At 59.0% G+C, this 17,763-nt stretch overlaps 1 protein-coding gene across 1 annotated transcript; it reads right to left on the bottom strand.

Annotated features, from left to right (window-relative positions):
• Positions 1-6: 6 nt before the first annotated feature.
• On the bottom strand, positions 7-17,681 carry QSOX2 (quiescin sulfhydryl oxidase 2). Its single transcript, XM_019641931.1, has 11 exons — positions 17,619-17,681; positions 17,419-17,467; positions 16,717-16,822; positions 16,478-16,568; positions 14,878-15,023; positions 11,424-11,558; positions 11,070-11,199; positions 9,468-9,590; positions 8,737-8,887; positions 5,277-5,465; positions 7-584 (listed from the first exon to the last, which is right to left on the bottom strand). The coding sequence occupies exons 1-11, from the start codon at positions 17,679-17,681 to the stop codon at positions 55-57; spliced, it is 1,713 nt and encodes a 570-aa protein (XP_019497476.1). The 3' UTR covers positions 7-54.
• Between the last annotated feature and the right edge of the window lie 82 nt (positions 17,682-17,763).

Below are 17,763 nucleotides of genomic sequence, written 5' to 3'. Positions count from 1 at the left end.
GCGAAACCCGCACGTGGAACGAACCGCAGCGCCCGGGCTGCGCTCCCGAAGGCGCTACACGGCCGGGTGGTGGTGCCGGGCTTTCCACCGCCTGGACCGCACCCGGAAGAAGAAGAACATGAGCATCAGGAACAAGGACGAAGCCACGTAGAGCACAACGCACAGGCTCATGTCCAGGCTGGAGAAGCCCATCCCCAGCAAGGGCACGGCCGCCTCCGCCTCCCCGCGGCCAGGGGCCCCGGCCCAGCCCCGCCCGAGGCGCGGCCGCGCTGACAGGCCCGGTCTGGGAGGCGGCACACTGGGCGGATGAAGACTCCGGGCACCCTGGTCTCCAGGCTTCTCCGGAAGAGCAGGGCCTCCCTCCTGTTCCGGGGCCTCGGCCAGGCCTCCCCCGTCGCCAGCACCGCCCAGGGCCGCTGAGTACGTGTGGTCCAAGTTGTCACTGCTGTAGTGCCGCTTGAGGAACAGGAGCGCCTGGCCTTCGTCCCAGCTGTCCAGGCCCTTGGTCTCCTCGTGGCAGGCCGGGCAGAGGTCAGGAGTGGGCCATGGGACCTTTGGAAACCTGGGGTCCTCACTCAGGTGGCCTGGGAGGAACAGCGAGAGCAACAGCGGAGAGGCCTTCCGGTGACCTGACCGCCCCCATCCACGGCCCGCCCCTCCCACGGCCCTGCCAGTCCCCTGCCCGCCCGCCTGCCACGCTCTCCTCACCCACCTCCACTGTGACCTCCCGGCGGGGTCTGGGTGACGTGTGCTCCTGCTCCCCTCACGCCCCTTTCCTGCACAGGCTGCAGCCCGTTCCCCTAAGGCTCCCTATATTAAATGCCATCTCTTCCCTGACACCCTGGCAGGTCCCCACATCCACACCTGGACACCGCCACTCACCTGGCCACACCCTGCTCCCATCTGTCCAGCTACTTGGCTTCCAAAATGGGCTGTGCCAAGTTCTCGCCTCTGTGCCTTTGACCTTGAGGGCCCCCGCTCGGCCTGCCCCACCCCTGCTTGTCCTCCCTTCCCTTAGGGGCTCCCTGAAGGCCGCGGCCCAGGACACCCAGCCCTGATGCTCTCCATGCAGGTGTCTGCCAGCGCTCCAGGCGCAGGCGCTGTGGAGGCCCCTCCTGAGCCCTAAAGGTCCTTTAAGGATCCCTAAGAATACCCCAGAGATGAGCCCTGGTCCCTACAGGAAAAGGTGAGGACAGACAAGCACAGCACAGCTGGTCCCCAGCCTGCCCCCAGGGGTGGCCCAGGGTGGGGTGAAGGGGTCCTTCCCAATCTCTTTGATGTGGCAAATGCCTTTTTACAAGATGAACCACACCATGCTCAGTTTTAACTGGATGTGTTCTTCAGCCTCATGTGATAAACGTGCCACAGCAGGGCTCGCAGTGGCAGAGGAGCCTTCCCACAGGCAGGTGTGACATACGGAGCCTGGAGGGGGTGCAGACCACGGATGGCCCAGGGGCTGTGTTCCCGTTACGTCCAGTGGAAGCTCTGGACACACAAGGGAACGAATGCAGAGCTGCCCGAATCCTCGTGCAACACCGCAGAGATAGGGAGGTCCCAGGAATCTGGGTCACAACCCAGAGGCCAGAGGTGGGATTGGGGGCACGACGGGATCTAGGAGTGACAGCTACGCGGGCTGCAGAAAGCCGCGCTGTGACAGTGTAACGGCTGGGGCAGGCCTAGCTGCTTCAGAGCGGAGCGCTGCTGGGATAAGCACGTGGGCCTCTCTGGGGAGAGAGGGTGGCGGGGGACAGAGGGAGGGACAACTCCGACACCCTGGAGGTGGACAAGTCCCTGTACTAGGGTCACCGTGGAAGTGCCTTGGCCCACAGCTGATGGCAATGGCCAAATCCGGGTAAACACAAAAGGGGCCGTGGCCACGTGACCGGAGCCCAGCAGTGAGCTCTGAGCTCAAAGAAAAACCAATTTTCTTTAGTGCTTTATTCACAGTATGTTTTTATAATACAGTGGACTAAGTAAAAACCAATAGTTTAGTGGCATTTTCTATTCATCTCTATTAAGATTTATTTCTCAGGGGAGTTATTTTTAAGCCTAATTTTAATCTGCCACTGATTTAGGAACAGTTTGAATTACTTAACCCTGAGAAAATACATGCNCCCTCCCTCTCCGCCCTCCCACCGTCCTCACAGCCCCCGCGGTCAACCCCTCCCAGGAACCGTCGGAAAATAAATAAATAAGTAGGGGAGGATGGGACCCCACAGCCTGGATGTAACCCCGTTCCCACCTGCTGTGCTCCTGCCAGTCCCCCCCTCCCCAGGCCACCTCTGTCTCCATCCTGCGGGTCCCACCAGCCCGTGGAGAATGGCCCCGATCCCCCGGGAGCCAAAGCACTGGGGGTGAGGCTGGTGCCAGCAGGAAGTTGGGGGCTTTCCTGTAGCAGGGTCCTGAAGACCAGCCCAGAGCGGGCCAACAGAACAGGTGCGTGTGGGTGCAGACGCCGAGACCCCAACTAGGGGCACCTACAGATGGGGCCCAGCCACACCCTGGCCCCTGCATCTGACTCTTCCTGGAAAAGTGTGGGGGGTCTGGATGGGGGCTGTCCTTTGGGGCATCCTCCTGCCCCGTGGTCACTGGGCCCCTTGGCTGCTCTCTGCACACTCTCCCTATGTCGGAGGGGGTTCCCTAAACAGGTCCTTGGATCCGGAGGGCGCCTGGCCTGAGCGGTGCAGCGCCGCGACCATACACCCGACAACACAGCTCCAGAGGCCCCGACGCAAACTTGCTGCTGGGGCGCCCAGGTGGGGACGTGCTGGGGCCCTTGCACCCACTTCTGCCCGGGTCCCATGGGTCCAGTAGCCAGGCCCAGAAAAGAGCGAAACCCTCCAGGTCTCCTGGTGGTCCGCCCTCCCTGGTGCAGCCGCTGAGCCGGGGCACCCACCTCGGCGTAAGTCCTCCCTCCGCGCCAGCAGCGCCAGCAGCAGGTCGCCGCCCGCGGACTCCCGGCCCGAGCCCAGCTCCCCGCGCGCCTCCATGGGTCCAGCCGCCCGGCGCTGCCGCTCTGCGGCCCCGAACTTTCCCGGGGCCTGGTGAGGCCACGGCCTCAGTGGCCCCAGGCCGGCATCCGAGCGACTCCCGGCACTGCTGGGCGCTGAGCCCGCGGGCCGCCCCGGGGGCCCCGAGCCTCCGGCCGCGCGGAGGGCGGAGCGGCTGGGGGCGGGGCCGCGACGCGGGGCGGGGCCGGGGGGGATCGCTGAGACTCCCGGGGGGCATCCGCCAGCTCTGCGCGCCTCGGCGCGGGGACTCACGGTGCCCATACGCCACCTCGAGCGCCGGTGGGAGGGCGGGGACGGGCAGAGGAGGAGCCCGGCCAGGACTGCCCGCAGGCACTGGCTGGGGCCTTGCGGCGTCCTGCCCCCGCGCCACGGGGCGCAGGCTGAGGCCTGGACTCCAGCGAGCGCGCACGCGGGTAGGCTGGGGTCCTGAGAGGAGGGTTAGGGGAGGGAGCCGGGTCCTACGCCGCTGAGGNTCCTGCTCCCCTCACGCCCCTTTCCTGCACAGGCTGCAGCCCGTTCCCCTAAGGCTCCCTATATTAAATGCCATCTCTTCCCTGACACCCTGGCAGGTCCCCACATCCACACCTGGACACCGCCACTCACCTGGCCACACCCTGCTCCCATCTGTCCAGCTACTTGGCTTCCAAAATGGGCTGTGCCAAGTTCTCGCCTCTGTGCCTTTGACCTTGAGGGCCCCCGCTCGGCCTGCCCCACCCCTGCTTGTCCTCCCTTCCCTTAGGGGCTCCCTGAAGGCCGCGGCCCAGGACACCCAGCCCTGATGCTCTCCATGCAGGTGTCTGCCAGCGCTCCAGGCGCAGGCGCTGTGGAGGCCCCTCCTGAGCCCTAAAGGTCCTTTAAGGATCCCTAAGAATACCCCAGAGATGAGCCCTGGTCCCTACAGGAAAAGGTGAGGACAGACAAGCACAGCACAGCTGGTCCCCAGCCTGCCCCCAGGGGTGGCCCAGGGTGGGGTGAAGGGGTCCTTCCCAATCTCTTTGATGTGGCAAATGCCTTTTTACAAGATGAACCACACCATGCTCAGTTTTAACTGGATGTGTTCTTCAGCCTCATGTGATAAACGTGCCACAGCAGGGCTCGCAGTGGCAGAGGAGCCTTCCCACAGGCAGGTGTGACATACGGAGCCTGGAGGGGGTGCAGACCACGGATGGCCCAGGGGCTGTGTTCCCGTTACGTCCAGTGGAAGCTCTGGACACACAAGGGAACGAATGCAGAGCTGCCCGAATCCTCGTGCAACACCGCAGAGATAGGGAGGTCCCAGGAATCTGGGTCACAACCCAGAGGCCAGAGGTGGGATTGGGGGCACAACGGGATCTAGGAGTGACAGCTACGCGGGCTGCAGAAAGCCGCGCTGTGACAGTGTAACGGCTGGGGCAGGCCTAGCTGCTTCAGAGCGGAGCGCTGCTGGGATAAGCACGTGGGCCTCTCTGGGGAGAGAGGGTGGCGGGGGACAGAGGGAGGGACAACTCCGACACCCTGGAGGTGGACAAGTCCCTGTACTAGGGTCACCGTGGAAGTGCCTTGGCCCACAGCTGATGGCAATGGCCAAATCCGGGTAAACACAAAAGGGGCCGTGGCCACGTGACCGGAGCCCAGCAGTGAGCTCTGAGCTCAAAGAAAAACCAATTTTCTTTAGTGCTTTATTCACAGTATGTTTTTATAATACAGTAGACTAAGTAAAAACCAATAGTTTAGTGGCATTTTCTATTCATCTCTATTAAGATTTATTTCTCAGGGGAGTTATTTTTAAGCCTAATTTTAATCTGCCACTGATTTAGGAACAGTTTGAATTACTTAACCCTGAGAAAATACATGCACCCTATTTAGTTTTTTTAAACAAAGCTATTTTGAGGGATTTGGTTTATAGTCTGAGAGCAGATTTTAATGACACTAAAATTCCTTACTGAAAATTAATTCTATTCCAAGTCTCCCACTGCCAAATTTACTTGGGAGTCAGTGGACTACCCATGGAGGGGTCAAGCGTGGCCCCATGTGGCCCCCGAAGCAAGAGAACAATCTGGAAACCTGGGACACTACAGGCGGGAGCGCTGTTGTGGTGGCAGCTCCCAGGCAAGGTCACCGTCTGATCGGGGCAGACGTCCCAGCTGTGAGCCGTGGGGGCAGCGGGCCCCAAGGCTCATGGGTGGGGCCTCCGCGCCCACAGGACACGCCTTCACGCCCATGGCACCCGCCCCTCTGCTCCCAGGCACCGGCCTCGCCTGGCCACACCGTGTGGCTTCTGCCTACCTGCTAGGCGACTGTTAACCAGGTTATGCTTCTTCCAAAGCCAGAGAATTGCTTGGTCTGGGGTTTTCACGGAGTCCATGGACTCCTTAGCCATTTCTTCAAAGTGCTCCCCGCATTCCTTACACCCAAAGAAGGTGCGGATGTACCTCCTGATGACCTGCAGCACTGCCTGTGGGTCGCCTTCAAAGCCTGCAGAGGGAACGTGTCAGACTGTGTCCACTACAACCACCAGGCTCGGGGTGAAGGCGTCACCAGGAACGCGCTGGGCCGAGCACCCGACCCAGGACAAGGGACATGCCTGTGTGTCTGCGAAGACACAGGAAGGAAACCGCACTGGCCCAGATGCCAGGCGGTGCTGTGCGCTAGCATCACTCCCTGAAGACGGCCCGGCCTGTGTCTGGCTGCAGGACACGCTCCAGGACGCACACAGTGCCAGGAGAATGAGCCACAGAATCAAGATGCCACGGACCCTCAGGGGGACGGGCTGCACCTCCAGCTCAGGCTTCAGCCATCTGGGCCCTTGACCTCATGACCCAGAGGGCCAGGGCTCTGCCGGGCGTCTGCCTCCTATGTGCCATTTCTCTTGCCTCACACGCAACCCCCCAAAGGCTGGTGCCAGGGCAAAGCCAGCCACTCGCTCTGAATTTGTAGTTGTTTTGCTTTGAAATCTTTGCAAAACACAAGCCCCAGCATGAACGTGGCCTTAGGATGTGCCTCTGGGCTTGCCGCCGGCCCCACCATGTGGCCCTTCCCCACAGGGGCCGCGCTGGTCACGGCTGATCCGCTGCCAGGGCCTCCTCCGGCAGGGTGGCAGGCTGGCAAGTGCCTGCTGACCGTCTCTGCGAGGAAACTCTCCATCCTCTGCCAGCCACAGACAGGCTACAGCCCTATGTGTGAACCGACACTGGCAGGCCCTGCTCCTGACAGGACACTGATGTTTCAAGACAGCAAGCTGCCAGGAGCGGAAGGCCGCTGCCGGCGTGGTGCTAACCGGGGACCCTGACAAAACCATGGGGGGCAGCACGGGGCTGGGTCGGCGGCCTGTTCAGACAGTGGATATGGGAATTGAGCACACAAATAAGAGACTCGTGAGATTAGAACAGATTTAAATGTTGGCATTAAAAGACTTGCAGCAGAACTGGAAAAAAAGACGCTTTTGAGACAGAATCCATCTTAATCAACAGCAGGCCCTGGAGAGTGGTTTCCCCACACGCTGGTGCGGTTCCACCTGGCAAGGGCAATGTTGCAGGCCTGCTGTACGTCTGCGTCTGTCACTAGCCCTGGGGCCTCGTTTACTTCACTTAGAGGGGGCGCGAGCGATCTGAGTGCACCAGCGACTCTGGGCTCTGAGTGTCTCCAAGGACCACCGGGGGGGGGCGCCCATTAAGACCAACGACGTTCAGGCTTGGGACACGCTCAGGACTCACTCGGGACCGCCGAGGCTGGGCCTCTGCCCACTCGCCTACCCTCCTCTGCAGCCGACAGCTGCTGCACTTCGCTGTGTAATCCTCCTTTTCTCTCCCCAGCAAAGCTCCAACTCAGGGCCGCCCTAATCTTTAAAGTGGACAAGAACCATAAAGCTACCTGAGGCGGATTAGGGACGCGCAGGCTTTCTAGACGATGGGGTTTAAATGTGCAGAAAGGAGAGGAAAATCTTCCAAGACATAATCCAGCATCTCTGTCTGACCCAGTTCTCTAGCATGAGACGCACTCCCGACACTCCTGCAGTCTACACGGATGACACGAGGACGCTGTGCTCTGTCGTCTGCTGCCCTCACAACATCAGGACACCAGCATCAGCTCTGCAACATTTCTGCACAATACCCTGGGGACAACCCCGTCCCTGGCTGTCACCATGTTGCCTGTCAAGTGCTTGTCTTGTCTCAGCAGGACCGTCCACAGTAAACATGGGGTCTCCATCCTGAGGGTCGCGGCCCAGATGGGGACACGGGCCTGCTCACGTTCCATCAGGCAGTGCTGAGGCCGATCTCACTTTGGGGTCCCGAGGTTTCTCCTGAAAACCCCACTTCTCCTGTATGATTCTTAAAGGGCTGTGTGGTCTGAAAGCCCAGCTCTCCCCCACCAGGGCCCTGGAAGGAGAGCGCTGGGGTGGCGAAGATCTCCGCAGACGGCCAGGTGCCCCTTTGCAATGTGACCTCATCAGGTGGCGTCTATGTCCCCACTTGCACATGGGCTGGACAAGACCTTTGTGACCAGCAGGATGTGATGGAAGCGATGCCGTGTGCCCCCCGGCGGAGGAAGCCCCGCGAGCCCTTCCTGGATATGCTGTCACCATGTGAGGAGTGGGGCCGGCCTGCAGGGCTCGGACTTTCTGAGTCTAGACCAGCCAGCACGGCTGAGCCCCTGGGCCTAAGCCGGGCCCCCAAATTGACGGTCATGGAACCATGAGCAAATACAACGGTGGTTGTTTTAAGCCACTGCACTTTGGGCTAGTTTGTCACACAGCAAAAGATAACTAAGAATTTTACAATTTTACTGGGAAGAATACTGGACTGTGTGAGTCAAAAGACACCCCTTCTGACTTAATATAAACATCAGTGCACCTAAATGATTAGAAAAACAGCACCTGAAGGACAAGCAAGCACCCCGAGTCCGCCAGGGGCCTGCCAGACACCCACAGAGCCCAGAGCAGGTGAAGCCAGTGCAGTGTTAGCGTCGTGTGTAGGACGCAGAACATGACCGCTCTCACTGAGCTATTTCCTGATAATTGAGATTATTAAGCCCAAAGCTTTGCAGTTTTAACCTCTTGTGGCGGGTAGCCTATGAGATGCCCCCGCCCCCCTCCCACACTCAGGCATGTCACCCCTCCCCCGTGAGCTGGGCCAATGGCTCTTTTCTAACGACCAGAACACATGGGGGATGTCACACCACAGAGGGCGCCCTGCTTGCTGGTGCTCTGACAGCCAGCTGCTGTGATGGGAGCTGCCTGTGGAGAGGCCACGTGGTGAGGACAGCCAGCCGGGGTCTAAGTCCTGCCACCACCGAGAGTGTGCCTAGGCGGGGCGCTCCCTGTCGAGCCTCCAGGTGACACCCTGCCCCTGCTGACACTGACTAAGACAGGACCCAGTTTGGCCACCTTGGACCCCTGACCCACAGACACTGTGAGATAATAAGTGTGCACTGTTTTAAGCTGCTACGTTCAGGGTAATTTGTTATGCAATATGAGATCAAACATACACCTTCCCACGCATATTCACTCATTCTGACTTCTCCCAGCCAGCGCGCTCTCAGTCCTCTCTGCGACAGACAGCTCCTGCCACGCACGTGCCCACCAGTTAAGAAGCTGGGAGCTCTGGCTCCAGAAGCACAGCCGCATGGCCACTGGGCAGACGATGACACGCTGCCTTATACACGCAAAACCAACCTCTGCTGAGCTTGATGGCACCTGGCAGGCGCCATCACGGGAAACACGTCAGGTGGCCGTACAGGGACACTTCACCTGTGTCATCCAGCGCTTTTGGGTGGGTTCCAGCTTCGACGGTCAAAGTGTGGAACAGTTTCCAGAGAGAACATGTGTAACCCCTCAACTCCGGTCGGCTTCCTTGACATCCAACCCACTTTATATGGCTAGTAAGGAAGATTCCAGAAATCTGGGGGGAAAGGAATGAGGAAGAGAATTAAATCGCTATAATTAAAAAGTTGGTGAATGTCCTCTATCCGGCTGGGTGGTGGTGACATGGGGACACTTAGGAAACCTGTGAGCACATGCGGAGCACGCCCCGTCCTGACGCAGACTGTGCTGGGTTTGCTCCGTGGGACCCTCTTGGCCAGAAGCGGGGGTTCCGGGACCCTCACCGCCCGAAGCGGAAGCTCCAACACTCTTTCCGGAACATGTCACTTTCATTCGTTTTCAGGTGTAAAACCGAAATGAGTGTACTTAAATCTAAATTACAAAAAGCCTGGTGCGTCGCTGCTTGAGAAGTCACTCACTCCTTCCTGTGCAGGTGCGTCACGTTTCTGGGACTGCCCATAAACGGGGGACTCGGCACAAGCTGACAACACCAGAGACGTGTGGGAGTGGACAAAGGCAGTCATGGCAACAGGGACAGTGGGGGGAAACGAGCGAATGCCCACGCCCGGGCCTGAAGGTGTTGGCACGATATCAGGCCACGGGCACATCAGCTTCCGGTTCCCCACCTGCCAAGTCTGGGTCCCCAGCCCTGGGCTCACCCGCATTTTGTTGTTGACCAGGTCGAGGACGGCATTGTAGGGGATCCTGTCCAGGGGGAGGTTGGCCAGCCACTCCTGCAGCATCTCCAACAGCTTCCTGACTGGCGGCCGCCCGGGGAACAGCTGAGCGAGGAAGGACTCTCACTTAGAAACTGGTAAAGTGCCCCCCCCACAGAGAAGAGAATGTGCCTGCCCCACTCGGACGGTGGGAAATATCTCTAATCAACCCACGGCTTTAACCCAGGACTGGGGCAGGAGTCTCTCCAAGAGCTACAGCTCCTCAGGACGGAGAGGACCTGCGGTGCTGGCGAGTGGGCTCTGGCCAACACCGTCCCAGGAAAACCGGAGCCCTTTCCTCCAGCCCACCGCGGCGTCCTCACACCAGCCAGCCACTTCACAATGACCTTCTTGTGCGCTGTCAAGGGCTCTGTGCTCCCTCCTCCTGACAGTTCACGCTGAGCCCGCCTGGTGCCTGCTTACCCCACCCCCCACCCCCCGCGTGCTGTGGCCCGGTGTGACCGCTGGGAAAGGATCAGTACCACTGTGGTTTCCAGGCTCATGGACACCAGCCCTCACGCTGAGCCACCAGGGACCCCAGAGCCCTGTGGGAACTGCGAGTGGGTGGTCGTTGCTGAGGGCGTGCAGAATGAAGGCTGCCCACAGCACAGAGCTCTTAAAACCCGAACTAAACCTTACAGACTAAGTCTTGCTGACGACAACGCGATCACAGGATCACAGTGCAAACACCACACCGTCAATTCCGTAAAATGTTTTTCCTACGTAGCTTTCCCAGAACCACTACCAGTTCACCAGCATTTAGTTTAAGTAAACTTGAGAAAAATGGCGAAGGTAAGGCAGCGCCACCTGCCTCACGCCTCACTGAACGAAACGAGGACGAAGCGGGCGAGCTGGTCGGGGCAAGCTGGTCGGGGTGGGTTCTCATCTAACAGCCCCAGCAGGCGAGCGTCACACAACACAGATAAGCAAAGCACTTCCTTCAAGGAAACAAGGACCGCTGCAGGTTTCTGAATTGTGGACGGCACAGGGGTGTCAAAATCTGTCCAAACAACTTTCCTTTATTCATTTGAAACATACAGGCAACTCATTATTCCTTTCAACATAAAGGAGCCATGGGTTTCAGCCCTGGAGCTAAGAGTTCTCGGCAGGAACTAAACTTTAGCTAAAACATGAGCCACCCACCCACTCCGCCTACTACTAAAGGTGGGGTGCCAGCCAGCCTGCCACAGGTCCCATCCAACACGACACACACTAGTGGACCACGACGGCACGGCGGCCACCGCTACTCTTCCTCCAACTGCCCGCCCGCGCCCTGCTCCCCACTCCCCTTCTCATGTGGCCACAGGCCGACTGGCAGCGCCTGTTTGCACCCACGCTCACCTCTGACCCGGGCCACCCCGGCCCCCTCTGCTCGGTGCTCTCTAGGCTCGCTGCATATCATGTCCCCACTGCCCGGGCAGGTGAGACACACGGTGGGCACCATCAGGCTTAGGTCGGCCTCCCTCCCCTCAAGTCAGGGAGCCCGGTGTCCTGAGCACCCTCTCCGTGGGCCGAGCCCCCGCCCAGAGCAGACGCCCCTCACACCTTGGCTACGATGGTGATGAAATCCTTCAGTGCTCGCAGCTCGGCCCCAGCGAGAGACCTGTGAGCAGCCAGCTCCACCCTCAGCAGATAATGCAGCCCCGACTCCAGGTCCGCTGTGTACAGCCTAGACCTAAGATTAAATATCAGTCACGTGAAAACCACCTTCTTTACGGAACCCCCCTTTCTTGCTCCTACCCCAGAAGGACCCCTCCCCACGAGGTCACCATGGGAATTTCCTCCACGGCCAACAGTGGTCTGTCACTGGAGCAGACCCTACAGCGAGCCAAGCCTTCCATGCAGCCGCCGGCACATGCAGCCACTCCCTGAACAGCTCATGTCCACAGGAACACTTGCCTGTCAAACTCTCTCCACACCACGACTTCAGAGTTTTCTTCTTCGTTTGGCTTCGCAGGCAACGAAAGTGATTTTTTCCTCACATCTGGCAACGACTTCAAATAAGAGGAAAAAAACGATCGGAGAGGCTTTGCGCTGCGAGAAAGGGGCGGGCAGGATGTGGGCTGAGCCGGCCGCTCCGAGGGGCCGGGTCCAGCTCTGCGGGACCTGCAGGATCTGCAGGATCCAAATCACGTGCTGAGTCACCCAGTCACCTGTCACCCATTACTAAAGGTGCTGGGGTGGGGGTGGAGGTGGGCAGAAGCTGGCCTCAGGGAGCTGGCCCCTCTGGAGATCAGACAGACCCACACTGCACCCAGCTCTGGCTGTAACTAAGAGCTACAATCATTCTTGTTCAGTGGGGACATGGGGACAGTAAGTTGGTTTGTAAGGCTGGTTGAACATCAGCCAACATTAGCTTTATTCAAATTGTGATTTTCAACAACCCTGAGAGCCTTTGCCTAGTCTGCCAGCTCTGGGGGGGAACCTCTGGAAGTTGAGGCCGGGAGAAGGGGGTGTCCTGGGCCTGCCTGACGGGCTTGGTTGGCTCCCCTGAGCACTGCTGTGCGGCCCGGGTGAGGATGCGTGGAGGCCGCTGCTGAGCACTTCCAATGTGCCTCAGGGGCCATCAAAAGCACTCAGCTAAAAATATCAATGTCGTTTTACGTGCAATTGCACAGGTCACACTTTTAATATAAAATGAGCACTTTTTCTTTGAGAAACAAAATGGCAGTGTTAAGGGAAGCTGTCACGGGCACCGGTGGCCTCTGCTGCAGGGCCGGGGGCCCCAGATGTGCCCGCTCAGGTGCCCCAGGTGTGCCGGGCCGGGGGCCCCACGTGTGCCCGCCCAGGTGCTTACAGCATCCTAACGAGCCGGATCACAAGCGTGATACAAGACGGCCCAGCTCCACAGACACTGTGCTTACCCTGCATTCCGAGATCTTTATTAAGGCTAGAAATGCACGTGAGGCGCTGGCGTGTGAGGCTTCTGGGGAGGGAAGGCACCCTTGGTGCTATTAAACTTTGCAGAAGCTAAACCAGAAGGCCTGTGAGGGAGGGAACCTGTCCTGTCTTCTCACTGCTGTGGCCCCGGCACATGGCGACTGCCAAGGACTGCTGAGTAAACGCAGGCTCTACGGGCCCNGGTCCCCTGGCTCCGGGCAGACACAGAGGTCCATATGCTGCCTGCACCTACAGCCGTTCCCTAACATAACCACCACTCTCTGGCCTCAGAGATTCTGGGGGACGGAGAACAGATCATTGGCAGAGCAGCAACCTTGTCCCCTGTCCAAAGTCCCTGGGGTGAGGGCGGGGGTCGAGGGTGGCTGACCCACTGCCTGTCAACCCTGACGTCTGCCCCTCTCCCTACCAGAGCCGACTGTATGCTTCACCCACCTACTTGCCATCTCCGCTCTGTCGTCCTAGGTAGCCCTCAAGAAACAGGACCAAAAGAGGACTCTTATCCTCCGCCTCCCCCACACCCCATACCCCACAAGCGGGGAGCCAGCTCTTCTCTCTGGGGTATCAGCCCAGAGGCGCTGGCTGCCGTCCCACTGAGGAAGAGGTGACAGGCTACAGATCCCTTATGCTGGGAAAGTGGGGGCCATGTGGACTGCGGCCACCACGTTGGGTCTTCAGCCTTCGAAGCTCCGCCCACCTCCCCCAGCACCCAGTAGGTGGACCCTGCCCTTTCAAAAAGGGCACAACAGCCGGTGGCATAAAAATGAAAGAGAGGAAAACCCTGCTTCTCCCCAGGTGAGCAGCCAACTGCTTCCTCCCACAACCATGGTGGACAGAGCCCGAGTCCCTCAGAGCCACACTCTGGCTGCAAGGTGTTTAAGGAAAGCCTGCACTGGCCTAATCCTTCCTGATGCCTCTGACCCCTGAAATACCGGCCGACTTGCAGTGGGAGGGCTCCTACGCCAACGTCAGGGCCTAACCCTGAACAAGCCCGAGGCCCGACTCATGCAGACCCGTGCACATGCACAACACCCAGGTCCAGGGCATTCCTGCACCGCCTGCTGGAGGACCCGCTCGGGGCTGCGCGACACAGGCCATGGCCAGGGGCAGCCCGGCTGTGACACAGAGTGCCCAATGCCACCCTAAGTCTCTCACAGCATCCCAACAGTGGCCCTACTGGTCTCTGGCCCTCGGTTCTCCAGGGAGCAGACACCAGGCTCNTGGGGGTGGAGGTGGGCAGAAGCTGGCCTCAGGGAGCTGGCCCCTCTGGAGATCAGACAGACCCACACTGCACCCAGCTCTGGCTGTAACTAAGAGCTACAATCATTCTTGTTCAGTGGGGACATGGGGACAGTAAGTTGGTTTGTAAGGCTGGTTGAACATCAGCCAACATTAGCTTTATTCAAATTGTGATTTTCAACAACCCTGAGAGCCTTTGCCTAGTCTGCCAGCTCTGGGGGGGAACCTCTGGAAGTTGAGGCCGGGAGAAGGGGGTGTCCTGGGCCTGCCTGACGGGCTTGGTTGGCTCCCCTGAGCACTGCTGTGCGGCCCGGGTGAGGATGCGTGGAGGCCGCTGCTGAGCACTTCCAATGTGCCTCAGGGGCCATCAAAAGCACTCAGCTAAAAATATCAATGTCGTTTTACGTGCAATTGCACAGGTCACACTTTTAATATAAAATGAGCACTTTTTCTTTGAGAAACAAAATGGCAGTGTTAAGGGAAGCTGTCACGGGCACCGGTGGCCTCTGCTGCAGGGCCGGGGGCCCCAGATGTGCCCGCTCAGGTGCCCCAGGTGTGCCGGGCCGGGGGCCCCACGTGTGCCCGCCCAGGTGCTTACAGCATCCTAACGAGCCGGATCACAAGCGTGATACAAGACGGCCCAGCTCCACAGACACTGTGCTTACCCTGCATTCCGAGATCTTTATTAAGGCTAGAAATGCACGTGAGGCGCTGGCGTGTGAGGCTTCTGGGGAGGGAAGGCACCCTTGGTGCTATTAAACTTTGCAGAAGCTAAACCAGAAGGCCTGTGAGGGAGGGAACCTGTCCTGTCTTCTCACTGCTGTGGCCCCGGCACATGGCGACTGCCAAGGACTGCTGAGTAAACGCAGGCTCTACGGGCCCGGGTGTCCAGGCCAGCGGGCCTCCCCACCGCTAAGGAGGCTGGGGCACACAGACGCAGGTTTCAGGACAAGACCTTTCCCCAACCTGTACTCAATCGAGGTGACCTTAGTGGTGCCCAGGTACCCAACGCAGAGGCAAATGGCGTTTTGATGGCTTGCTGGGCCCAGCACAAAGCGGGGCACTCGAGCCTGGCGCCCACCCGCGCCCACCGCTCCCTGTGGAAAAAGGGAGGCACGCTCGCCCCTGGCATACACAGATCACACCTGGCCCCAGCGCGCTCCCACCCCAGACCCACCAGGTGTCACAAACAGTCCTTAAGCCAAACTATGCTTACGTGTTAATCAACCCGTGGGACCCATTTGGGTAAATCAAGTAACACGAAGGGACGGAAGAAATGCCAAGTTTCCCCAGAGCGGCTCCATCCACAGCCAGCGCTCTCTTCACGGCGATGTTCTCGTACGGAATCAGGTCCAAAATCACCTGGGTAGGGAGAGACTGTCACCTTCCCTGTGGATGGCGGCGTCCTCGGAAGTGTCACACTGACAGGACTGGCCTGCTGCAGGAACTGGAAACATCTTACAGAGTAAATCTGTATTTTCCTCTATAACCAGACCGTTACTTACACCTTTTTTGATTTCATGCTGAGGTACTGAACCAGGAAACTAGTCTTGTTTCGCAGTCCTACACACTGACCGTGAAAACGCTTGTCCGTGAACTTGTCCTGCACTGTCTAAGCTAAGCTAGCGCATACGTCCTCCACAAACTGATGTTCATCAAACAAGGACACACCACCATGTGTACATGGGGGGCCACACGCCTAAGCGTCCCCTAGCGCACAGGGCCATGTACCCGCAGCATGTCCTGTGTCTGCGAGGCCACCAGTATCCGGGGACGGCAACGTGGCCCTGATCAGCCGGCTGGAGTGCCAGCAGGCTCCGTGCCGGCCACTCCTTCCCTCAGGACCTGCCCCTGCCCGGTCCCACTAGGCCGAGGGTGCAGGGATGGGTCCCGGTGCCAGAGGGACCACAGAAGTGGCATCTCGGGAGCCAGAGTGTGGGAGAGGCAGCCCACAAACCCTGCGTGCACCGCCCCCAGACGGCTGCTGACTTCTGGTGGGGGCGGCGGGACCAGCCGTGTCCTGAACAGGGCGTCTGCTGACTGAGCCGCGTCTGCCAGAGGACAGCTGAGCGCGCCCGAGCCTGGCCGCACAGCAGCCTCCTGAACAGTCCACACGCCTGCACCCTGGGGAGCAGTCCCCACTCAGGTCGGTGTGCATGGAGGTGGCACAGGACGTCACTCCAGAGCACAGGTGAGAGAGGGAGCCTGGGAGAGTTGGGGACGGGGTCACACGGGAATGCTGGGTCCTGCTGCTGGTCCTCCAGCCCCGCAGAGAAGGCGGCGTGACGGCACCACCAGACTCAGAGGCGTGGGGTGGCGGCCCCAGCTGTACCCACAAAAGCGCCCCCGGAGCCCGTGTCTCCACCTTCGTTCCCAGAGCTCGCAGATAGCGGCAGAGGGAAGCTTGGTGCCGAGAGCGGGCGCTTCCTCCGTCCCCAGGAACCCCTACCATCCCTCCTGGCATCTGGTCCCTGGGTCTTCCTGAGACTTACTGAGGCACAGCCTTCAGACCCTCACCCGGCAGAAGACAGGGGAGCAGTCTCTCGATGGAAACGTGCTTTACAGAATCTTGGATTTGGCGAGAAAGTTGAGAGTTCAGAATACAGCAAAGAAGAAATCCTGACACCAGTGCGCAGGGAGTGAAGAGTGACCCACGGAGGTGGGTCTCCTGTGAGGCCCGGCCCACACGGGCTGCTGCTGCCTGTCCCTGCTCTGCCCTCAGAGCACCCCCCACACCCGCCCTTCTCTGTGAACCAGCAGCTCCCACTGCCCAGCAATTTACTCCTGGGCCCCACACTGAACCCTGTCACACGTACCTCACGTCCAACATACGAGCTGTTGCTCTCAAATAAAATAGCCATATAACGGCCGTCACGGTTGTCAATGAGAGAAAAAACGTCACTGGGCCTTTTAAGAGAAAAAAAGAGGCTTTTAGTGCTTTCAGGAACAGTGAGCTGGCCATCACACACCAGCGCCCATGACACTTAACGCACATCTATATTTTACAAAATTAAATTCCACTCGCAACGTGCCACGTTTTCACAGAGCTACGTACCGAATCGGGTCCAAGGCCGGGCAGGCAGGGGGCCTGTTCCCTTCCGTGTGGTTCTGCAGGAAGTCGATCATGGCCTGTCTCACCGTCCGCAGCTCTCTGTCGGGCCCTGTGGGAGGCAGCCTGTCAGGCCGCTGCCTACTGAGCGCCCGCCCCGCCCAGGGCCCCAGCGGGGGCGCTGTGCCCATCCAGTGTGCGGGGCAGACAGCAGTGGATCACACGGCTGGAGACCACACGGCGACAAGTGTAGGAGCAAATGGGCAACGGACGACCTCACACACGCCGTGGAGACAACGGCCAGACGCGCTGTGATCCCGCCGCAGCGGGGTCAGAACCAGGCAGGACGGCCCCTGGCGTAGAACGCTGTCACCTGTGGGCTGACGGGTCCTATGCCGGAACCTGGTCTGGGCTACCAGGCGGGCTCATCATTCATAAAAATGCATGGGATGTGTACTTCTCCAATAAAAAAGAAATGTCACCACCGTGTCTGCCAAGGAAGGCAGAGCACAAAATAAATAGTTCCCGCCGAGCCTGAATGTCTGTGCTCTTAAGGAGGCAGGCAGGACAGGGCTGGTGTCAACATGTGGGGTGGGGTGGGGACAGCCCTGTCACTGAGTTTTCTAGTCTCCTGAAGTCATTTTTCACTTTGATGGGTTGTGAGGTTAATCTAAGACAGGGAGGGAGATAGATTGCTTATGTCCTTACCTTTAAAATTTTCTCCGGTTGTAAAGTCCTTTGTAAATGCTTTAAAATACTAAGAGGAAAAACACAGAACAAGTAAGAAACAGGCTTGCCTGGTGTCTGTGTCAATGTTTAATCTTTTAGCAACAAAATGACCATCATCTTGAAGACACAGCTCTAGTCAATTTCCTCCAGGAAGCTGAAGTGACTCAGTGGGGAACCACCTGGTCCCGTGTGTCTCTGTTGATACTGTGTTTACGGCCAGACTCACACAGGGCCAGAGCCATAAGGACGTGCTTTTTCTGACTCTGGTGTTAAGTAGGTGGCCTAATCGTTTCATTCTAACAACTCAGGATTTCCGGAGAGGAT

This window comes from Hipposideros armiger, unplaced genomic scaffold (genome assembly GCF_001890085.2).
Source record: "Hipposideros armiger isolate ML-2016 unplaced genomic scaffold, ASM189008v1 scaffold_3, whole genome shotgun sequence".
Classification (NCBI taxonomy): Eukaryota; Metazoa; Chordata; class Mammalia; order Chiroptera; family Hipposideridae; genus Hipposideros; species Hipposideros armiger.
Note: the sequence above shows the minus strand (reverse complement) of the source record. Positions and strands in the feature narration are given on the sequence as shown.